Source organism: Ursus arctos, unplaced genomic scaffold, assembly GCF_023065955.2.
Source record: "Ursus arctos isolate Adak ecotype North America unplaced genomic scaffold, UrsArc2.0 scaffold_15, whole genome shotgun sequence".
Taxonomy (NCBI): domain Eukaryota; kingdom Metazoa; phylum Chordata; class Mammalia; order Carnivora; family Ursidae; genus Ursus; species Ursus arctos.
In genome coordinates this window covers 41,909,129-41,929,346 of record NW_026622819.1, presented here as the reverse complement: position 1 = coordinate 41,929,346, position 20,218 = coordinate 41,909,129, and the positions used below count along the sequence as shown (strand labels likewise).

General features: G+C 47.8%; 1 protein-coding gene and 1 long non-coding RNA gene across 2 annotated transcripts in view; one reads left to right on the top strand and one right to left on the bottom strand.

Moving 5' to 3' along the window:
* LOC113263985 (uncharacterized) overlaps window positions 1-20,218 on the bottom strand; it is a 389,471-nt gene that overhangs the window by 324,842 nt on the left and 44,411 nt on the right. Inside the window, exon 3 of the long non-coding RNA XR_008959222.1 lies at window positions 12,075-12,197. This is a non-coding gene — a long non-coding RNA (uncharacterized LOC113263985). The remainder of the gene's footprint in view (window positions 1-12,074; window positions 12,198-20,218) is intronic.
* GLRA1 (glycine receptor alpha 1) overlaps window positions 1-20,218 on the top strand; it is an 80,527-nt gene that overhangs the window by 22,456 nt on the left and 37,853 nt on the right. The window contains exons 2-3 of the mRNA XM_044388531.2: window positions 9,059-9,186; window positions 14,657-14,724. Of these exons, the coding sequence (XP_044244466.1) occupies window positions 9,059-9,186; window positions 14,657-14,724 (196 nt within the window). The remainder of the gene's footprint in view (window positions 1-9,058; window positions 9,187-14,656; window positions 14,725-20,218) is intronic.

Sequence of the window (20,218 nt, the reverse complement as noted above, 5' to 3'; positions counted from 1 at the left end):
GACACATGTAAGGTATCCCACACATACTAAGTGCTAAGTGATTGGGAGCTTTCGCTACCATGAGCTAATATCACGTCTTCATCTGTTTTTAGCCTATTATTATTTCTCCTCAACATTTACACTCCCAGGTCCTGGCAACCTCAAATGACCAAGCCCTGCTGATCAGTACAATTTTTCTTCCCAAAACTTTTTGTCCAGAAGCCCTGAGTTCCATTCTCTGGAAAGACATACTTTTCCAGTGAGATTTATCTGATTAAAAAGAAAGCTGCATCAAAAGTAATGAGGGCCATTTGCTCTCCTGTCCAGCCCGTGGGACGCATGCTGATTACGCAGGACCTGCTAAGAGCTTAGACTCTGGCAGAGCAAAGCCCATAGGCCTGTTCTTTAGCACTCGAGTCTCTGAAGGATTCCTCTGGATTCCTCACACTGTAACTCATTGCAGAATGACACTGATGGTCAGAGGCCCGGGAAAATGTTCCCAAGTGAGACACAGAGGGACAGCCGGTGAGATGGTTGTTGTAGAATTGTAATTAGGGACCTACATGCGAAGAAATGCGAGGTTTATGCACAGACATGGGTTTGGCCTAGGCCACCGGCCTGAGTCAAGCCATGGGAGGGCTGTGGACACTCCCAGAAGAAAAGGATGCCTTCTCCTATTTTCCTGCCTTGGATTTTCCCAGAGGACATCAAGTATTTTCCCCAGGGACTGACTAAAGGTAACAGGGCCAGAATTCGGGACTTTTTTTACTGCAGTCAAATCACATCACTGAGGCCCAGAACCTGCACAGCTAAATTCTGCTTCCCCTGGAATGCCAGGTGCTTATCACCCACTTAACAAATATCTATTGAGCCCCGACCACGGGCCAGGCTCTGTGCCTCATGGAAACCACACTTATTAAGAGCCTGGAAGGAAATGTGCAGACACCATTCTTGCAGGCTCTTGCCTACGTAACCTGTCGATTGCCCCAGTCCCTAGGAAAGGGAAGCTACAGAGTGGAAGGTTGAGCTTGAACCAGAAAACACCAAGGGCTGCTGTGATTCCAGCCTTGCACCCGACACGTGGAGTGAGGAGGAGAGGGGCAAGGGGAAGGAGGACCTTGACGCCAGTTAGGCAAATACAGTGTGACGCGCCACAGCTAGATGGCCATGCGAGTCTTAAGCCTTAGTTGTCTTACTTGTAAAATGGGACAGACATCTTCCCGCTCAGGCTGTTGGCAGGATAAAATGAAATAAAATATGTAATGCTGCTTCTCGCCACCAAACAAGGAAAATAAAAACACAGCTTTTTGGAAATAAAATGAGAGGCTGCGGGAAGAACAGACGCCATCTCCTACAGGAGATTACCTATAGGATTTGATTACCTACAGGAAATTCTACCCTGGGTGGACTGGGTTTGAGGCTCTCTGCGATGCCATAGCAGGGCCAGGACTAGGGTGAGGCAAGTGAGGCACCCAGGACACCAAATTTAAAGAGGGGCTCACTGTCAGGCCCCTGGAAGGACAACACAACCCTGAGAGTGAGGGCCTCCTTCAGTTTCCCGAGGAGCCTCCCCCCACTGCCAGCCTGCTTTGTAGAGATACAGAAAGTAAAGCAGGAGAGTTAGTAGATGGAAGGTTATCCAGAGGGACAGACCAGAAGCAATGATAAGGTATATGAAAGATCCCTAGAGACTTCCACTTCCCTAGGGGCAGGGGAAGAACCAGATGGAGTCTCAAGGTTCCTTCCAGCTCCAAGGATCCAAGATCTTATCTTCCTGCACAAGAGAATCATATTCAAATACACGTGCTTTCTGACACAGATAAGGTTTTCTTATAGGAAGCAGATACAGCCGGGGGAGGTGGGTCAGGAAGGGAGAAAGAGATGTTGTTCCATAAGTCCCTGGGGAGAACTGGGCCCCGAGCATGCCAACTGTGACACTGTGCTCCCAGGGGTGTTTAGCAGATCGTGAAGCGAGAGTAATAAGATGTCAGGCCCTCCCTGGCCAGCCTAAGCCCCTTACTGCAATCAAATAAAATTAGAATTGCACAGCTGGCCATGAAAAGCCAGATGTTGACCTAAGGATGCAACCCAGGCCAAGATGAGGGCGACCAGCAGGGCCCACACTGCACAGCAACCCCCAGGTTCCCAGATGTCAGAGCCAGGGGACAGGCAACTGGTCCAGTCCAGAAGGCCACAGAGTGCCAGCCTCACCTCTTCCCAGGAGCCTAGGACATGGAGCCCTCCCCAGCACCTCTCCCCCTTCCCCTCCCCCCGACAGCCCACAGTCGGAAGAAAGAAAGTTTCCCCCCCCACAAAGTGCACAACATGGACAATGGCAAATGTTGGTTCTCTCTGAAAATGCAGAGTCTAAAATTAATAAAACTCAGGAAAATTCCCTGATTCATGTCCCCACCTTCCCCTAAACACTGTCTTCCTTCTCTGAACCACCACAGCAATCCAGTCCTGCCACCTGAGCTGGACGGCAGCCTCCGATAATTGTTTATGGACCTGACTGTTCTATCTGCTCAGCTATAAACAACAAGAGGGCAAAGGCCATTCATCCACAAATGATTATTGATTGCTACCACGCGCCAAGCACTGAAGGAGACAGACACAGACTCTGCCCACATGGAGGGCTTTTTCTGTCGGCAGTGGCATGTTCCTCTGCGTCCTCTGCGTCTCCCCATAGTGGCTGATTAATAAATCAGAAGGATGAGAGGATTTCACAGCAAGAGGGCCTGCAAAATTGAGACAAACTAGCACTCCCCAGTCTAGCCCCTCAACAGACTGACAAGACAGACAGACAATCCATCCTGCAACCTTCCCTAAACCCCAGAACCGCTCTCTGAGCAGACACCACCAGCTAAACGGAGGTGGGCACTCCACACAGGACAGTTCATGATGCCTGATCTCATGCCAACCTGCCATTCCACAGAGAAGGAAACTGAGGGCCACCAAGGAGAAAGAATGAGCCCGAGACCACACAGGAAGTTGGAGCTGGAGCCACATCCACAGCCCTGTTCCCCAGCTCCCACCTTAATGTGCTTTCCTCTGCTCCACAGTGACCTTCAACACTGTGTCAGAGTAAATACCTAGGGAAGCACAGAGCAGACTTTCAAACAACCTTTGACTAGTTGACCAGGTGCTTTCTGCACAGAATCAATACCCTCTCATTGGATCATCTCCCTGCCAAGACAAAGGGAGAGATAATCTGGCCCAAGTCAGAGGCAAGTTGCCTGGATGCCAAGTTGGACACCCCCCACTTAGAGATGTCTTTGAAGGGCCCATTTCCCAAGCTTCACCAGAACACAATTCAGTATAACCAGAAACAGCTGAGAAATCAGGATGGATCATTTTACTGTAAAGGGATTAGGGAGAAGTAATCTTCCCTTAACTTTTAGACCCACCGTAAGCACACAGACCAGGGGGGCCAATCCCTATTTCTCCCAACCTCACAGACTCAATGTTTTGTCACTGTTGAGGGAACTCCTGTCATTGTTCTCTCTCTCTCTCTCTCTCTTCCCCCCCTTCCCTCCTCACACCCACTAAACTTCTTTCAGTTCTCCAAGTCCTCTCTCACCTCTAAACTGAACACGTGCTCTTCCTTCTACTCAAAGCACTCCTTCTCCCCTATTTCTTCCAGGTCAACCCCATACCCCACCTTCAAGCTCTACTGTGAAAGTCGCTTTCTTCACAAAGCCTCTTGGAAAGCCCCCACCCTCCCACTAAGTGCAGTCGAGGGCCCCTCTCTCGTGCTCACTGAACCCCTGGATTATAGCCCTGGCCGCACCTCAGGCACCTTCACGTTCACATTCTCCTCTCCCCGCTCCCCCCCTTCCCTTCTCAGCCCGCAGCTGCAGCTTCTCCTGCAGCCCTTTGCACATCTCCCTAGGTTACCCTCTGCCTATTAGTCTCCCTTCTGCCCCTCACCTTGTCCTTCCTCCCCGTTTCCCACCCTGGACCTCCCAACTTGTCTACCCATGTTGAACCAAGGAGAGGGACTCTGTCGGGGGCACTCCCTCTGCTGACCCAGGACTGTTCTTGGTGGTGTGGTGCCACCACAGGGTATAACTGAAAACTGTTTTTCCCCAGTATTGTTGCCAACCCCAGCTCATCTGAAATTCGGATTGACAGCTCCATATTGATTCCCTATTTCCAATCAATGTTGCAACAGAAGAATGAGAATCTGAGCATTGATCTGGCCTTTCTTCCAACAAATCCCTGAAAAATGAGTTGTTCCATTGGAGAGAAATCTCAAGACTGGATTGGGAAAAACCAAGTCACAAACATGCTCACATTCCCTCAAAAGATTCCAGACAAATGTAGATGCCAAGACCAGATGTGTGTGTCGGCGGGGGCGCGGCAGGGGGATATTACAGACTAATAAAATGATAGTTTAGGGCCAGAAGCACTCTTAGAGATTATTCTAACCCCCTTATTTTATAGCTTGGGAAACTGAAAGCCACAAAGGGGAGTGACTCTCTGAAGATCACCCCCACTTCACCATGCCCCCCTGCCTCCGTCCCCCTACTCCCTGCTTGGAAACCCACTCCTGGATCTTTCCATGGTCTCTTTCATTAGGAGTCAAAACTGAGGTCCTTTAAGTACCAAAGCGTCCCCATGTGACAAATCTCCTGACTAAAAGGTGACAGAGAGTTTAACACTCTGTCCAGTCACTGCACTTTTGCCATAAAGCCTTCCCAGCGAGGGACAGAACACATGGTCCCACAAGACCTCACTGTCTTTCTGAAATTACTATTAATCAAATCTGTCTCAGCTGCGTCTGACTCACTCCATTACATTGCTGTAATCCCTAAAACAATTTGCCTCATTTCCAAATACTTTCATAAGGCAGCAAATCCTAACAATCGAATGTCTCAATTCTCAGATTCAGCCCCAGCTTCTCTGCTCAGTAGCTCCCCGTCTCTAAGCAAATGTTCAAGTTCACCAGAGCTGGTGGCTCTAAATGGGCACCAAGGGCTCCTTGGTGCATATTGACTCTGCGCAAAAGCACAGAGCACAGATTTACTAGAGGGGGCCCTTGAACCAATTCTGTGCAAAATGTGCTTTCTAAATATAGACAGAAATGTACAGTGATTACCACGTGGAGAGGCATGGCTATTTTGACATTCAAATGGAGCCTTTGTATTTGAAAAAGAATTAGGGAAATTTTGGTCTAGGGCAGTAAGAGATGGGGGATGGTTGGGGGCGGTTCACACGTAATACCAGTGAATTATGATTGAGATATTTCTCTTTCAGTTCTCATTATCTCGAGAAATAAGTCTCAGTCAGGTGTTAATGTGTCTCCAACCTTTTCGCAGTCCTTGCTGGTCTTCCCCTGGGACTCCGGGCAGGCCTTGGGTTCCCAGCGTTGGTAATCAATGGCCGGTAACTGGAATTTTAGACTTCTCTTTTTGTTTTGTTTTCACTGCTTTCCCTTTTGGGGTTACGTCTATAATGGCAAATAATACTGCTTTTCTATTTGTGAAGTATCAAGGTGGGTGCCTAAAAAGAGTAAGTTCGAAAGAAGTGAGGCAATTTAGTAGCTGACTAAGAGAGGTGGTGCAAAAACAGGCCTGAAAATGTGAAAGCAATCCCAAAAAAACCACTGGTATGGGATACGTGGGAAAGTTGGAACTAGCGAATCTCAGAATTTCAAAGAATCCTGCGGTGAATCACTTGAGGAACGAGATCGTGGGGTGACCCACAACTCTCTTCTCCATGTTTCAGTGTGGTGAGTGCAGTTGTGTACCTCAGAATTTCTGGAGTCAGACTCCTGCTCCGATGTTCCTGGATGTCACAGAATATCACAAGCTTCAAAAACAAATAGTAATAATAGCAGCGAGGTATTGGATACTCTTCACAATTTGTAAGTCTTTCCCATACACGGTGGCTTTTGGATGAAGCAACGCTTTAAAATATGAGTTCTAAACCCTTCTGTCGTTAAAGCGCTGTGTGACCTGAGGGCAGTTACTTAACCTCTCAGAGTCTCCGTGAACTCAATTCAGGTCCCCGTGCCAGAGCTTATAGTGAGTCAGTGGCCAGGAAACTGGACCGCAAATGCTACAGACATGAGACCTAGGGTGACCAGAGGACTCCTCAGCTTGGGGGAGGATTCAGGTATTAAATGGCACATTTTGCTAATAGCAAATGGTAGGGGATAATTTGGGGCGAATTCATTCTCTCCCCATATGGCATAATAGGATTCAGTTTTATGAAAGAGATGGCGGGTGCTCTAGTGGCTGCTGGGAGGGAGCACCGTGTTCCCAAATCTTATTATCTGAGAGGAGGGGCTGGAGAGAGAACAGGAGCTTATGAAAGCTTCATAACCGCCACTCCTAGAAAGGTTCTAGAAGTGAATTATAGCAGCAGAAAAGTCGTAAATCACCAGTTGCATGCCTGTGGTCCCTTTTGCTCACACCAGAGCCACAGAGCAGCCATGAGCCTGGGGCTGAATGGGGAAAAGGCTGGGACTGCGGTACTAACTGTGGGCCACGGAAGGCATCTGGCAGGACACCCCAGCGACGTGGGGCCTATGGTGCAGCTGAAAGCGGCAGTGAGACCACAAGAAGGCCCCAGATGGGCTCCGAACTGCTTTAAACACACACACACACACACACACACACACACACACACAGAGCAAGACAAGAGCAAGACCATATACTGACTGCCCACTATGTCCCAAGAACTGTCCTAGGTGTTTTTTAGCTGCGCTACCTTGGTTACTGCTCGTGTAAAACTAATTTGACCTATGAAGCAACTCATGTTCAAAGAGGCTGAGTAACTTCCCCCAAGGTCACACAGCTTGTAACCAAGTGAAACAGGATAAATTCCAGTCATGTTTTTTCACTCTTTTTGCACTATCCTCTATTATATCTCACAGTACATTTCGGAAGCACATACCTGCAATACACATACGGCATACATACCTCCACGCAAGGCTTCCACACTCACGCCCTATGCCCCACATGTACACCCACCCCACACATACACGCACAGATGCCATACTTAACACACTTCCACACGAACACACATACGTATCTATGTAACACAACCCACCACACACCCACAAACACTGCATCACATCCCGGTCCCCCACACATCCATACACATCCTCCCACTTGTACACATTACACCTAAAAACCTGCCCACATCACACCCACTCACGAACATCCAGACTCACACACAAAAAAAACAGTAAAGTGCATTTGTCCCTCATCTTGTCAATCAGAACGAGCTCTTGAGTATATGGATAAGGGATCTTCAGGTTACGCAACCTGAGTGTCTAAATAATCCTGAAATACCTCCTGGACCTGCACAGGAATACCAGTATTCTTCATTACTGAAAATAATAGTCTAATTACTTCAGAATTGTTAATCTGCACATGAATATTTATGAATACCCTGCTAACCAGAATATTTGATTAATTAAAGTAGCATCGTATTCATTCATTCTTTCACTGTGCAATCACTACGTGTCAATTATGTCTGAGACACCGTGGCAGACACAGCAGGGGATTAAAAGAACAAATAAACTATAAATAAAAACACCATGATTCCCGGTCTTCAAACACAAACAGAAGTAACTATATTACCAGGTAGCATGGGCCAGGACCTGGTGAGTGAGGGATGTGACAGGAGAGGGGGACAAGGAGACAAGACGGCTCTGGAGTTGCAGACCTAGACAGCGGCAAGTGCTGGTGCTGTCTGGGGAAGCGGGCTCTGAGCAGCAGGTGCAGAGAGATGAGTTTGAGGCATAGGCAGGACCGCTAGCTAGACGCGCCCTGCGGGTGTTTGCAAATGAGGAAAGGGGGCTTCCGGAGCAGCCCGGTGGAGACGGATTTGAGAGTCATCCATTAGAGGTGATCACTTAAACCGTTACAACTGTGAGATCAGAAGCAAGCCAAGGCGAAGAACAAGAGAGGTTGAGTGCAGATCCTTGGGGAACATGATGTCCTACTTGGCTAGGTGACAGAAGCTCCCATCTTATGCAATACACACACACACACACACACACACACACACACACACACACACACACATCCAGGCACACACTCATCCCTCTATGCATGCACGTCCTGCAACGTTCCAGCTCCTGACAGCACCACACACCATGGTTGCACGTGCTCCCAGCTATCTCCTGGTATAGTTTCAGGACTAGGAAAGCTCAGTTGCCCAAAGCAACCGAAATGACTGTTCTTTAACCCTTCAGCTTCCAATCCTGACTCTTCTTAGAAATCTGCACCCCTTTGAGAGTGTGGCAGGGGGACAGCTACTGTTCTTAGACATCAGTAATTCATGCTATGGCATGAATGAGGGGCTGAAACCACTTTGTCACATAGGAGTGGGGGGTGGGGGCCGTGACAGAAACAGTGTGAAGCACCCCAGTCAGATCTCAGATCCCCCAGCCTTGACACACTGAGGCAGACTGATTTACTCTGGGACCTACGTCAGTCTCTGCCACCAAGGGTACCTCAATGTTCCCAACTGAGCATTTTCTAAAGTGTACGTTTCATGAAATGGTAGTCCCCTAAGTATAGGCCTCTAAGCTTGTTAAAGCTTCTGAGAAGACTCGAGGTAAAGACGCCTGATTAAATTTCTGTTCCCGAATGTATTTGACTCGGGCAACATTTTTTTTTTAATTAGTGACTGATTCTGAAGAGAAACTTTGGGGGAAAGGCTGGACTATTAGATCTCTAAGATTGTCTCTGGATGTGCTATTCCCCAGACCCATGAGAGTAAGACACCTAGAACACAGGGTTGGGCCTCCTGGGAAGTTAACCTTTCTATCTCCCCCCCAAGGAGGCCCAGCAGCCGAGTGTGATTGCACAAAACCCCGGAGATGCAGCCTGAAGAGACAGCAGCTTCCCCATAGCATCAGACACGCAGCGGCCTGCCAGGATCCCACGGTGGCTGATACCTGGCCGAGCACACAATATAACCTGGCCTTCCCTCATTAAGGACCCATGCTGCCTATATCTCAGGCTGAGAACCGTCTGGTGGTCCTTGGGTCTGGACAAGGCTGGGATATGAGCACAGGGCCACCATTAACCCCCTGCTTTCCTCTCTCCTTCCTCAGCCTTGCTGCTTCCAAGGAGGCTGAAGCTGCCCGCTCCGCGCCCAAGCCTATGTCACCCTCGGATTTCCTGGATAAGCTAATGGGGAGAACCTCTGGATATGACGCCAGGATCAGGCCCAACTTCAAAGGTAGAGAAAACCTTCCTTCCAGATGCTCAGGGATCTGCTTTCCTAGATTATAGAAGCATGCAGCACGGTATTGCACGCAGATGGTAAACACACAGCATGAATCCCATGACTCTTTCCTCTCCCAGAGGCAGACAGTATGTGAGTCAGTTCTGTCTTCTCCCCACCAAGCCCAAACAAAGCCTCAGAGAATCCCCCTCAGCAGCACCTCTGGTTGCCAGGAGTCAGTAGGTGAATTAAAACCTATTTGCTCCCTCTGGTATAATGGACAGAGAGACAAACACAGAATGAGGAGAAATGGGTCCACGTTTTGCTTCAGGCACAAACTACGCTCTCAACTTTGAAAAGCCTCTTCCTTTCTCTGGGCTTTGGCTCCTCATCTCTGTGGGGTAGGGTTGGCTGTAGCTATGGGTTTTAAGCTACACTTCATGGAGCTCTCAGCCTTCCACCATGTGCCCGGAAAGGGAGACAAGGGAATAGTGAGCAAGCCCACCCTCGCTTCTCCCCCAAGCCATCCTACTTTTATTTGTTTTAGAGCAGAAACTTCCAACTAAAATTCATCTGCTGAAAGTTCCCAGGGATTAATATTTTTGAAATGTTCTAGTCTAACTCAGAGTCACAATTTCAAATGGCTACAGGCATTAGGCAGGTAACTTAAATGAGTGAGGTGGGCCAGAAGTAAGGCCAAAGGGAGTTGTAGCGACTGTAGAGAAATAGAGGTGCAGGCCCCTGGAAAGGGGACAGCCTCTCCTTAGCCCCCGCCCCCAGTTACCCTGCAGGAATCAAGGCCCCATGTTGTGAGATCATCCAGAATTCTAAGAAGAGCCAGAAATCAAGATTTATGTGAAATTTCCTGATTCTGAAAACATGTAAATTCAAGCAAAACATGTTCATGAGCCAGATATGCCCTGTGGGTGACCAATTTACAAATCCTCGCCAGAGTGCTCTAAGAAGCTTCTTTTAGCTCTCAGAGTCCTACGAGATCCTGACGTCTGTTATGAGAGAAGCTGGGCTGCCTTTGTCCATGGAAACCCCAGAAGTTGCAGCCATCTCAAACCGCTGAGCAGAGTTCTGCAGGTGCGGTCTTAGGGAGCTCCTTGGGATCCTGTGCACTCCAACCTTGCTCCCAGGATGCCTGCAGAAATCTTATTTCAAGGACCAACTGGCAGCCTCCTAATCAATTCTTGATTCCAGATGCCCTTCCTCACTGTTCCTTTTGGCTCAAGTCCAGGACGAAACAAGGGATGTGACAGCTGGTAACAGCTTCCTGATATTTGCTTACCTTGCTCCCCATTCTCTAAGTACCCTTCTCAGAGTGCTCTGCAAATGGAAAGTGGCCTGTGAGATGCACTGGGGTTGGCCGTGTGGGGCCCGCCTCACACTCCTGTTTACCACCAGGCTCCCCTGGCCCCTTCTCCCGAGGCGCTATCTTCCAGTATCTTTAGCATGACCTTGGTTCCCTCAAGGACAGGTAAGTCAGGACCAAGGTTGCTGCCATAGTGTGGGCCCCAGCCCTTCACCAGGGTCACAATCTCAGACACCCAGAGGGGTCAGGTATGACACATGAGAGAAGCAAGAGGGGAATAAGAGAAAACCAGAAAGCACTGGCTCATCCAAGGGCGGCCACCTCTCAGGTCCAGAGGGAGCTGTGAGGTAGGAATGCAGGCCCAGGGCAGCAGCCTTTCCAAGTTAAGATTTGAGTCTGGGGTTTTGTGTGAAATCTTCCAGGTTGGCAGCTAAATGACTTCTTTTAGAAACACCACTGACCAAATTGAACACGTTCAAGACCTGACCACCAGGTTGCCTCAGGCGCCACTGGCCGTTTTCCGGAATTCCGGCCCACCACGCCCCCTGGTGGGCTCTCTCGGAACTCCATCCTGAGTGCCGCGGTCTAGCTCTCCTGAGAAAGGAGGAACTCGTTTGTTGAATGTATATACATCCAGAGTTCATGTATTAGTTATCCTTTATGCATAGCACTGCACTTGGCACATGGATGGCCCTCGATAAACCTTTCAAAAATGAATGAATGAATGAATGAACCAAAATATATGCTAAGGCTTAGAGCAGTTAAGTGATTTTCCCAAGGGATGTCGTCAAGACTAGGGATTTTCATTCAGCTACATTTACTCAGTTCTTTGATGCTAGTGAGTTGTTGATTTGTTTATTCACTCATTTATTTTACTTACCTATTTGCTTAGCAGTGGACAGTTTTAAGAAATAAACTTTCATCCAGACTATAAAATTATTGACTCAGGGCCCTTCTCCTTCCCAGTCTGAGAGCCTTACCTTAAACATCTGGGCCCCAAATCGACAGGACTAGATAATGTCTTAGACTTTTCCCAAACCTGCAGTGTCTCTACCCCCTTCAGTCCCCTCCAAGTCAGGCTCTGAGCAAGGTACATCTTTCTGGAACACTCCCCTCCCCCAACCCCACACCCCATCCCACCCACCTGGGAAGCAAGGTTTCTCTGCTCTCCCTCGAGGTAAGAGCTGAAATGTTGGCATGAGGGTTCTCCTGCCCCTGAGTCCCCTGGTCCCTTCACACTTCCACTCAAGGCACAAACAGGATTTCCGAAAGCCCCATACAAACCACTGAGCTCCTGAAAAGGGCGTGTAGATAAGGCCTCCTGTGGCCCTAACACAAGAGGAAGAGGCTTGCGTTGTTCAAAAACTCCACAGAGTGATTAGTCACTCAGCAGTTCCCTTCAAGCACCAGAAACCTTGCCTGCTCTCGACTCTCCTGAAGATGGGGTGGCAGGGACAGCAGGCTCATTCTTCAGAACAAAGTGGCAGTACAAATCAGAATACAGAAAGAACGTGTGCGAAAACTGGAGTCTAGTCCTCCCACTGCTGACCAGATAGTGTGACCCGAAGGCCATCACTTGACATACCTGGGCCTCTGTTTCTGCATCTGTAAAATGATCCAGTAGGACCTAGGCCCTTCTAGAGCTGATAGTCTGAATCTTCTTTAAGACGTTGTGCAGGATAATGGCTCCCAGGATCAGGGGCACAGCCTAATACAAACACATACACAAAACCAAAATTAAACTTTAATATTTAATGAAATATATACATTATCCTGCTGCCAAAGGCATCCAGAGTGTAATTTTCTTGAGGATAATTTAATTTCAGATTTATATCAATGAACGGCACCTCCCTATGGGGTCCCTTTGGCTGGCGCCCTCTCACACACATAAATCAAGAACTAATTTATATGGGAGTCACAGCAGCAGACACTTGCAGGGCCTGGGTGGGAACTCTAAGTGCGTCATTTCAAGGCACGGGCAGTAACTCTTTGGGGCATCTTAATGGTATGAGACTAAATGAAAAGAAAAGTCTGGGTCTAAGTCTAAATGAGGAAGAAAAAAATATTTTAATGGGTCTTTGTTTAGGTGGAAGTGACAAGGAGGCAGATTCCCACTCAGCATAAGGGAAATTTTTTAGCACACAGAAGTATCCAGCTATGGAAAGAGCTGCTGACGACAAAGTGAGCTCCCCACTTTCGGAGGTGTTCAAGCACTCAGCCTTCAGTGGGCAGCTTCTGCCACTATAGCAGTGGTCCCTAAACTTGGCTGTGCTTGAGAATATTCCCGGATAGCCTGTTAAACAATACATTCTGGGGGAAGCTCCAGTGATTCGGCTTCGCTGGGTCTGGGGTTGGGCTGAGGAATCTGCAGTTTAAATCATTCCCCAGGTGATTCTACTGCAGACAGCAGTTTGGGAAGAAATTGATGAGGTGACCCTTAAGAAACCTCCCAGCCCTCAAATCCTGTAACCTTGTCGTTCACATGGATAGCTTCCATAAGGGAATTCCAAACCAAAGGAGCTCAGAGTGTCTACCCAGATCAAGAGCTACTCTCCCAGATCGATGGGGAAATTGTAACCCAGGAACAGGAAGGGGCATGCCAGAATCAAACAGCCAGTGAGTACTGGAACTGTGTCCAAATCCCAGGGCACCCGGCACTGCCTTGGAGGGAACACCTGGATTCCCACCACAAGTCTGGGTCCTTTCCTGCACAGCAAAAATTCTGAAAAGAAGGAAACTTTGAGTTTGGGTAAAATGTTTGGGCTACTTTTTAAAGAGGGACAGAGAGGAGTGGGTAACAGAGGACATAAAGATATCTGCTTCCTTCTTTCCACAATCAGAGTACTTGGGTGTGAGTGCTGGTTCCACCACCTGCTGGCTAAATATGCCCAAGTAAGTTATTAAAACTCTCAGCTCCACAGCAGGGACAGTGACTTCGTCCTGGCTCCCTCAGGACCCCGTGAGGATCACAAGAAAGCAGACCTGAAAAAATTCACAGATTTGCACATTGCAATCCTCATGTGAAGTATTACGAGCTATTATCCAAGTCTTACGGACTTCAAGGTCAGCTCAAGGTTTATCACCTTCACGAGGTCTTTTCTAATGTCTTGCTCCCCAGACCTCTCTTATACCTAGACTTCTGTTTATAGCAATCTTACCCATAGTCTCACACTCTTCTCTGGTTATTTTATATTGGCCCCCTTGTTAGCTCATGGGGAAGCCCAGTGCTTAAAATCCTTCATTCTACCACTCTGTGACCTTGAACGTGCCCCTTCTTTTCTCTGAACCTCTTTCCTCCAAGCACAGCTAGTCACCAGCTTTGGAATTAGAGAAATCTGAACTCCAACTCTGGCTCAATCACTTATTAGCTGTGTGGTCATGAACAAATAACCTCTGTGAGCCTCTGTTTCCTCATCTGCAAAATGGAGGCAACAACCATATCTTCTTCCAGAGTTGCTGAGAGGATATAATGAGAGAGTATCAGTAACACTCTCAGCACAGCAGCAAACCCTGTAATGCTCAGTAGAAGGTAACTGCTACAATGAATAGTATAAAATGAAGAGATTGGGTTTCAACTGGACAGAGATCCCCTAACAATGAGAACCCAAAGAGCAAATATTCCTCCATGTCTTTCTTATCCTTTGCAGTAGAATTCCTTGCCTGGAAAGTATCTAATAAAGACTTATGGACTTCCCTTGAGGTTCCCTCTGGATTCCTCAGCTGGTAATTCCCATCAACGCCCTTTCAGGCAATCATCCTTGGTTCATAAGTTCAAGGCAAAGAACTTGCTGTTCCTTGCGATTCCCAAGATGGCCCCCAAATGTTGGAGCCGTAAATACATTTCAGCCACAAATTAGAAGGCAGCCTATGGGGTTTGGGCAAGGGATTTCAGCCATATGGCAGGATGAGGAATCATCCTGTGTTAATGAAAGCACATCCTAGCTCAGCCTCTGGTGTTCTGTACCTGCTGCTCACTTGGGGACCAGGGAATCTGGCGTAGTGATGTGGCTGAGAGTCCCTGCTGCTCGGGGGTGGGCTGGAGGGCAAGCAAGGGTCTCCTCCACTAAGAGGGATCCATCCCTGAAGTTAGTGTTCCTGGAAGGGGTCCTAGCCTATGGGTTTCTTCCTGGCCATGGAGCTAAGCAGCATATCTCTCTTAATTGGCAGGTCCCCCAGTGAATGTGAGCTGCAACATTTTCATCAACAGCTTCGGTTCCATTGCTGAGACAACTATGGTGAGTGAGTCAAAATACAGGCTGCTATTTCCTGCTGGGAATGTCTCGCTCCTGGAAATATGTACCCTCTGCATTGGGTTTCCCGCAGGAGGTGGGGAATCTGGTGTTTTTTCAGATCTCCAGTGCATACCGTGCGACTTGGGCATTTTTACTGTCCTATTCAATGTTTTGGGTGAAGACATACATCTGCAAATGGCCAAAGAGCCAGCAGGGCTAGCGTATGCCAAATACCCAGGACAACAGAAACAAAATTATAGCAATAGGCTGAAGTTTTAGATGAAAAGAAAAGGTAGAGGGGCGCCTGGGTGGCTCGGTCGGTTAAGTGTCTGCCTTCGGCTCAGGTCATGATCTCAGGGTCCTGGGATCGAGTCCCACATCAGGCTCCTTGCTCAGCAGGCAGTCTGCTTCTCCCTCTGCCTGCCACTCCCCCTGCTCGTTCTTTCTCTCTCTCTCTGACAAATAAATAAATAAAATCTTAAAAAAAAAAAGAAAGAAAGAAAATGTAAAGAGCTGCTTGTAAGTTTACAATTCAACTGTGCAAGAGCAGAAGACTGCTTCTAGAAGCCTCAGTGGGTCTATTGGGTTGATTCGACTCCTCTCTCTGCTTTTGTGTATACTTCAACATTCTCATAGTAAAAAGTTTAAAATAAATTACTATACTGGAAAAAAAGACCAGAAGGAAAAAATACCAAAACGCTAATAGCAATTATCCCTGGACTGCAGACTTACAGATAATTTTTAATTTTCTTCTTTCAGTCTTTCCCTATTTTTTGAATTTCTGCAAGGAGCAAATATTACATTTGTGATTATAAATAAATGCAATGATACTTTGAAAGTTTTTTTCTCAATCCTTGAAAATGAAAAAAAAATCAATTGTACTTGTTTTGAAGGGGTGATCTAGCTCGTGAGAAAATAATTAAAGCAGCCTAAAGTCATCCCTTTATGAGCCAAGTGAGAGCAGCCAGCCGATCTCTGAGTCCTATAGACAGAGCTCACTGCCAGGAAATCCTCTAAACCACCCATTGCTGGATATCCCCCTGCCCATAGCCTAGTGCAGGCTTCCACGGGGCTCGCTCACATTACTGCAGAAGTCTTAACTCTCATCCTGCCGCACGCCGAGCCTTCTTCCTCACACACGGGTCTTTCTAAACTACACGTCCAACCACACCATTGCCCGGCTTCAACCCTCCCTGGGGGCTTCCCCTCAGCTTCAGCATTAACCCCAATTCCTTTGCGAAGCATAGAAGGCCCTTGGTGATTCTGCCCTGCTTCATCTCTTCTCTGTCTCACTTCCTCTCCTGGATAATGGAAACGCCTAGAGTCCTCCCGACAGGTGTGTCTCTGTGCTGGTGCCATTGAGGACTCTGCCGAGAGCACCACGCCAGCCCCCCTTCCATTGCTGACTCCTTCTCATTGTCCTTTAACTCTATGCGGAATTAGCTGCAGAGGCAGCCTGCACACTGTCACACACGTGTACACGTGTGAGCTCACCTGCGTGCTTGACGCAAGGCTACGATGAGTTCTTTCCAGCCATTCTCATGACACACTTTACAGTGGCCGTAATAGCACTTACCAACCACCTGCTTATTCATCCCTGCTCTCGCTATAATGTAAGCCATTTCTGGGGTGGAATCTTGTCACATTTCCTGTGCTAACCTCAGCAGCTGGCATAGTGACTTAATAACGGGCACTCGGTAACTTTTTGAAATAAATAAACCAAACATTAAGTATATTGTCTGTTAATTCACACAATCATTTGGTCCTAAACATTTATGGAGATAAGATCTAATCTTTCAATCCCAGACTGGAAAAAATCACTGAGCTCTATAGGTCATGGGGCAAATGGTCCAAAATCTGTCCTTTTGCAAAAAGGCCTGTCTTGATAGGGTTAAGTAGACCCTGCTTGCATCCAAAGGACAACTGATCAGACTCCCTAAAATGAATAGGCCTGTTATCTCCGAACAGAGATGATCCCACCTGTTGACTAGGAACAAATATGGCTGCTTTTCATTGGGTATGCAGGTCAAAAAGCCAAGTTTTTCCACACTTCAAACGGGTATCTTGAGAGCTCCTAATGCTTTCTTCATGTCCCTCCCTGCATTATTCATACTCTCTGTGTGGTGAGTGTGGGCACTTGCACTCTTCTTCTGGAACGGTAAATAGTCGTCCGATCAAGTCAGGGACCTCGCAGCTATGTAAAGAACTTGCTTATTTGAGGACAGGTATACATACCTGCTCTCCAAGCCCATCCCAACTTGTTTCCCTACAATGGCCGCATGGAGACCTATTTCCTTGACACAGATTCCTCCTAAAAGAATAGCAGTTTGCCCTTCTTTTGCATGGTAGTTACAAGCCAGGCTCTGGCATCACAGAGACCAGCCTCACTCACTATATATGAGGAGCTGGTTTGCTTCATGTCTTTAAGCCTCTGTTTCCCCAACTGTAAAATCCCAGTGGTGACTAACATACTGACTTCATCGAGGTATCATGGGTGGAAATTATGTGCAAGAAAGTTTTTATCACAGTAAATGCTTTTTGTCAGTGCTCTTAATGTTTCCCACGATAACGCTGATGATGACGATAATGGAGATCCCAAAGCTATTGCTGATCAGCTGTACGATCTTGAGCCTCCATTTCCCCTCACCCATGTCTCCTGTCTACCTTTCCCTACTTCACCTCTGCTGCATTTTGCTCTCTATAGAGACAGTGTAGCAATTAGGACACAATCTTCCATGGCCAGACAAAACTTGAGGTTCAGCTCTGCGACCCTGGGCAGGGTAGCCCGAGTCAGCCTCGTCCTCTGTAGGGTGGGGTACCAGTAGCCTCCACCTTGCCACGTGCTGTGAGGATTAAGAGACAACGCATAGAAAATGCTAAGCACAGTGCTTGACGCAAAGTATACACGCAGTGAAGATCAGCTATTATTATTAAATACCACTCATAATTTTCAACACATTTCACGCCCACTCTCTCATCTGACTCCTTCACTAAACACTTGGTCTTCTAACCACTCTACAAAGTAGACAAGTAGACACTAGGTCCCCCAGTGAGCAAGCTGAGGAAACAGATGCGGACACATCGCCTCACGGAACTAGTTAGCTACCAGGCAGGGATCAGGACCCAGGTCTCCTGACCCATAGAAGGGGTTTGCTGTGCACCACACTGCCGTTACATCAAAGGGCAAAGACTCGGGAAGTCGAGGGACCACAGACGCGCAGAGCACGCTTCAGCAAGCGCCTGAGTAGTATCAGAAGTGGAACTGCAACCTCACCTCGTGCGAGGCTCAGCACGCCTCAGGGGAAATAGTACCTCCTAGTGCCAGGGAGCCCGCAAGGGGAGCCCGGGGGACACGGCCCCTGCGGTGGAGATACAGAACCCACAGACAAAGAGTGAAGAATTGGCAATGACGCGCCTCCTTGGGAGTGGCCCACAGGTGACATCGTTTTCTCCTTCTTGATAATGTTAATCCAAAATAGGAGTTACCATTCTCAGCTTGTACATTTCACGATACTGTGATTTTTTTTCCTCCATTGGGTCCTTAGTTACCTATATGCGCTTACTTTGCAGATGATTTCAGAAAAACAGAACCTAATATCTCAGAACTAGAAAAAAACCCTAAGAAATTGTCTGAGGCAGTCCTTCATTTTACAGAGAGGGATCTGACGGCTAGAGTGGGGGTATCACTTGAGCAAGGTCACACAGCACGGAGCAGGTGTGACAGAAACCCTGGTCTAATGCTCTTCTCGTGGCCAAGGCTTCCCATCCCCCTCAGCTTCTTTCTCACCTAGATCCCACCAATCAAACCGTTCGGACCACCTTCCCATTCAAGCCTCTTTCCTTGTCACTCAGAATACGCTTGGAGAGCAAGACTGGACTCATATTAATACCAAGAGCCACAATCACGCTTTAATGCCACTGTGGGCCAGGCAGCGTGCAGAGAGCTTCTGCATATGTCATCTCATCCACAGCTCACGACAACCTCCATGAGGCACGAAATGTTATCCCCATTTTACAGAAAAGCTGAGGCCCAGAAAGGTTAAGTCACTTGCATAAAGTCACACAGCTGATCGGTGGCAGAGGTGGAATTTGAACTCAGATCTTATCTCTCCCCCCAAAGCCTGCCTTCTCCTGAGCCAAATATAAATATTTAATTCCTGGATGTTTGGAATTCCCCAACCCTTGCTTGTTTCCTTTCATCATAAGGAAACCAGAGATGAAAGGGAACATCACTGAATAGACTCCCAGCCCAGGACTTGGCCTCACTGACCACGCAAAGAGCTGGCTGTGCCTCCTGGGCCCACGGTAATATGGACATAGTCTCAGTGCCAGAAACTTTCCAGGCTGTGTTTGTTCTCCAAGAGCAGCAGGAGTGCAGAGCAGCTCTATAAACAGCTGGAGTCCCCAGGCCTGACTGCTTCCCAAGGCCTGGCTTTATTCACCGGAGCTAACAGACCTGAGAGCAGAGAAAGGCAGCCAGAAAAGCAACGGGGGTCTCTATCCATTCCCGACGAGGGGAGGGCTGAAGCTGCCAGCCCTTCATCTGAACTTTCCAGGGACTTTCATTGAGGCGATGCAGAAAATGAAGGTAGGGTTGGAACAGGAATGGAAAAGAGAGAAGAGGGGAGGGGCCCTGAACTAGAGCAGCCCCTTTGGCAGGCTACAGGAGAAAGATCTGGAGCTAGAACCCAGAGGGATCCAACCAGCTGGTCTGGACCCACGGAAGTGTGCATTAAGTGCTCATACTGCGGCATCTATGTGTCTGTGTAGTGTGTATGCACATGTGTGTATTGTGGGACTGTGTGTTTGTGCAAATGTGAATGCACATAGGCGTGTGTACATGTGCATGCTAGCTTAAAGATACCAAAACCGGTAACCTCAAAGAGAAATGTGTATGACCAAGTACAGGCATGAACATAAGTATGTCTGCTTCTGTGGTTATAAATGTCCATGTAAATAACTGTGATTGCATGCTTCTGTGTGCACACATGTACGTAAGAAAATGTAAAAGTACTTAGTGAACGTACATGAAGTGTCTCATCTTCAGTCACACAATTATAGATGGGGATTTGTGACTAGATGAGCACATATTTAAGTGTGTCAGCATTTGAGTGAGCACATTTATATGAGTGTGTATGCACGTGCATGTGAATGTTGTACACACAATTACATGTGAATAAGTGAAAGAGTATTAAAATGTGTATCAGTATGTGGGTACGAGTATGTGTATGCATGTGTGCAGGTGCACGTTTGAGTGTGCACACGTGGGGACACACTGAGAGCTGGAATTCATGTGTAAACAAATGGGAGAGAGAGACAGTATATGCATGTGTGTGTGCACATGTGTGTCTGTGTGCTTGTGTACTGACGGCCTTTGGGCATGAATCCCAGTATTACCATTATTAGGACATGTGCTCCGGCCTCTCTTGCCAAGGCTTGGCTAGCCTGGCATAGAGACAGGCACACTGTGTCCAGGACCCCCAGTGATTGGTGACAG